Source organism: Frankliniella occidentalis, unplaced genomic scaffold, assembly GCF_000697945.3.
Source record: "Frankliniella occidentalis isolate FOCC.00 unplaced genomic scaffold, Focc_3.1 Scaffold45, whole genome shotgun sequence".
In the NCBI taxonomy this organism is placed as follows: Eukaryota; Metazoa; Arthropoda; class Insecta; order Thysanoptera; family Thripidae; genus Frankliniella; species Frankliniella occidentalis.
The window spans coordinates 41792-45323 of record NW_026267175.1 but is presented as its reverse complement, the minus strand read 5'-3'; the positions used below and the strand labels follow the sequence as shown (position 1 = coordinate 45323).

Genomic DNA, 3532 nt, shown 5'->3' with positions numbered 1-3532 from the left:
TACCATTTCTGATAAAACGGGTTAAAAGCATTTTGTTTAACTCGTGAATTTATTATCCGACCAAAGACTACAAAAGTATATGTAAAAATGAAAAGAGTCGATGTTAAAATTGTAGCTGTTACCCTCGAGTGTTGCTGATTGTGCCTTAGTTGTGCTGCTCACCAAGATTGTGCTCGCCTGTTGCAGCCGCGCGGTGGTGCGCAACCCGGACGTGCGCGGCGGCCAGTCGGCGTGGCTGGCGTTCGGCCACGACTTCTGGGGCACGCCGCTGGGCTCGGCCGGGTCGCACGGCTCGTACCGGCCCCTCGCCGTGCTGTCGCTGCGCGCCAACGCCTACCTGGCGGGCGGGCTGCGGCCGCGCGCCTTCCACCTCGTCAACGCCCAGCTGCACGCGCTGTGCTCGTGGCTAGTGGCGCGCCTATCGCGCCGCCTCGGCCCGCCGGCCGCCTGGCCCGCGGCCGCGCTGCTGTTCGCCGTGCACCCCGTGCACTGCGAGGCCGTGGCCGGCATCGTGGGCCGCGCCGACCTGCTGGCCGCGGCGCTGGCGCTGCTCGCGCTGCTCGCCTTCCTCCGCCACCTGGACTGGCGCGAGCGCGGCTGCCGCTGCCCGGCCCCCGGCCCGGCCTGGTGCCGCTGCCGCGCCTGGGCCGGCGCCCTGCTCGCCGCCACCCTGGCGCTGGCCGCCGGCGCCATGCTCTGCAAGGAGCCCGGCCTCACCGTGCTCGTCGTCTGCGCCTCCTACGACCTCGCCCTGCAGCTGGGCCGCCGCCAGCGGAAGGTGAGCGGGGCACTATATTTGATCTTCAACTTAATTCACCTTTATAAATCAGGCAACTAATGCTTAAACACTTAAGTAGTCGTAGTCGAACGGTAGAGGACCACACAATGAAGTTGAACATAACAAGTGCCTGTACAATCAAGTCAAGTACCTACAATACCGACTCTCGCAAATCGATCGTCCAGAAAGTACCTCGGCGCCTGCAAGACTCTGGGTAGTCTATCCCGCAGGGCATGTATGTCCTGCACGCAAGATGTTGCCTACCCACAAGGCGTTATAAGAGCTTGCAATGGCTGAACTTGGCAGGTCCCGAAACGGACGTACTTTCTGGACTGGATGATACCATATGTTAGACACAGACACGTTTACAAATATTTGTGGCGCTAAACTCCCTCTCCTGGTCCGCAGCCGTTCTCACTGGGCTCGCTGGGCGCGCTGGCGGCCGGGGGCGCGGGGCTGCTGGCCGCGCGCCTGTGGCTCGTGGGCCTGCGCACGCCCGTGTTCGCGCGCGCCGACAACCCCGCGGCGCACGCCTCCTCCTGGGGCACGCGCGCGCTCACCTTCCTGCACCTGCCCGCCGTCAACCTGCGCCTGCTGCTGTGGCCGGGCACGCTCTCCTTCGACTGGTCCATGGACGCGGTGGAGCGCGTCGAGAGCCTGGCCGACCCGCGCAACCTGCAGAGCGCCGCGCTCTACGCCTCGCTCGCCGTGCTGGTGGCCAAGGCCGTGAGCGCGCTGCGCGCCGAGCACCAGGTGGGCAGACCATCCCCAGCACCGCGCCGCACCGCGCCGCACCATGGCCTCAGGGACACGACCGGCATTTTAGAATGCATTGCGTGTGTGTACGGGGGTATAAGAGGGATTTGGGAGCTTTGTCGGTGTCTCGGCTGCGCGCCGCTCCACTCGGGACGGGAGGGGTGAGGGGGGGGGGCGGTGTACGTGCTTGATCCTCTGTCTTCTCACGGGTGGACCCACAAGGGAAGAGAGAGAAGGAGGAGCGTGTGTGAGAGAGAGAGGGACAGACAGAGAGAGTCTGCTGCTCCGACAGGACAGCTAGCGAAAAACCGAGGGGGTTGGGGCCAAGGGAAACAAAAGAAGGGGACAGCCTGGTGGGTGGGGTGGTGGAGGGAGAGACAGGCAGATGTGATATTAGTTCCCTGACGTCCAGCGCCATGGCTGCAGCCAGCACGGTCCGCCCGGGCTCGGGTCCTTATCCAGGCTTTGTGTTTGCCCAGGGGACGGAGCGGTACACAGCGCGACGCGCCAGGACCGTCCCCAAGCGCCGCCAAGTCAAACCAGACCGGGTGAGTCGGAGATTAGTGTTTTATTTGCCCTCGTCATGTATTCAGAGAACGAATGTAGAGCGTCGTGATTTAATTTATACTGTGGCAGCGGCACTAAATTTGCACACTCTAGTGCCATGTATTTAGAATAAAATAAAAATTACATGAGTTTAAAAAACGTTTGCACTTTGTATTCTAACATTGAATGTATGTTTGTTCCTCTTTTAGAAGATGAAAATCTGCGGCGTGTGTTCCAAGCTCATCGAGTCGCGCGGCTCGTCTTATGTCTACACGTACAACAACAACGTGATCCTGACCAACAACAATAACAACAACAATAACAACAACTACATCAGCAGCCGGAGCAGCAGTAGCAGCAGCAGCGGCAGCGGGGGCAGCGCGACAGAGCGCGGGGGGGAGCCCGATGTGCCGCCCCCCGTGGTGCCCGCCCCCGCGGGGGCGGCGCTGCTCGGGCTGGCCCTGCTCGTGTTCCCGCTGTTGCCCGCCTCCAACCTCTTCTTCTACGTGGGCTTCGTCATCGCCGAGCGCGTGCTCTACCTGCCCAGCGTCGGCTTCTGCCTGCTCGTGGCGCAGGGCTTCGCCTGGCTGGCGGACGGCAACCGGGGGCGGCGTGCGGCGGGGGCGGGCGCGGCGGTAGGAGCATCCCGCAGACCCAAGGCGGGTGGCGGGCGGCGGGAAGCCTGGCCGGGCCGGGCGCCAGTGCTGGTCGCGGGCGTCCTCCTCCTGACCGTGTTCGCCGCCAGGACGGTGCAAAGGAACTGGGACTGGGCGGACGAGGAGGACCTGTACCGGGCCGGGATCGCCGTCAACCCGCCCAAAGGTAGGGGAGCGAGCTCGGTAGTAGGTCGACATGCAGCGCAAGCATATTTGGCGAAACTAACTTGTGTATTGTTCCACACAGCCTACGGCAACCTGGGCTCCGTGCTGAGCTCACGGGGACGACTGAGCGAGGCCGAGCACGCCTTCAGGATGGCGCTCAAGTTCAGGCCCAACATGGCCGAGGTTCACTACAACCTGTAAGTACGCCAAGTACGGTGTGTTGTAATAAAAGCAATGTGAGAATCTGTGTCAGCGTGTTTCTCTGTCTGTCTGTCTGTCTGTCTGTCTGTCTGTCTGTCTGTCTGTCTGTCTGTCTGTCTCTCTCTCTCTCTCTCCTCGGCGCCAAAAGCGAGATGGACGGCCGTGTTGACTGCCGCTCTCGACAAGGCGACGCACAAAAAGCAAAACCCACCAATCAGCACGAGCAAAAACGGGCGAACTCGTGGCGAACACGTCCCTCCGAGCGAGCGAGAGCGAGAGAGAGAGAGACAGAGAGAGAGACAGAGAGAGAGAGAGAGAGAGAGAGAGAGAGAGAGAGAGAGAGAGAGAGAGAGAGAGCGCGCTTGGGGGAGGGAAAAGAGAAGGGCGCTCGCGGCCGGCAGGTAGTTGTCGGGGCGCGAGGCAAGCAGGC

The 3532-nt window shown here is 62.0% G+C and overlaps 1 protein-coding gene across 5 annotated transcripts in view; it reads left to right on the top strand.

The window, feature by feature from the left end:
- The window catches only part of LOC113208990 (protein O-mannosyl-transferase TMTC2-like), an 85712-nt gene that overhangs the window by 78934 nt on the left and 3246 nt on the right, over nt 1-3532 (top strand). For 2 of the 5 annotated variants that reach the window (XM_052267008.1, XM_052267010.1), the window contains exons 3-5: nt 187-778; nt 1187-1531; nt 2014-2082. In XM_052267008.1, coding sequence (XP_052122968.1) covers nt 187-778; nt 1187-1531; nt 2014-2082 — 1006 coding nt within the window. Of the gene's footprint in view, nt 1-186; nt 779-1186; nt 1532-2013; nt 2083-2289; nt 2903-2983; nt 3099-3532 lie in introns of all 5 variants that reach the window. The other 3 variants (XM_052267009.1, XM_052267012.1, XM_052267011.1) reach the window with 3 other exon arrangements.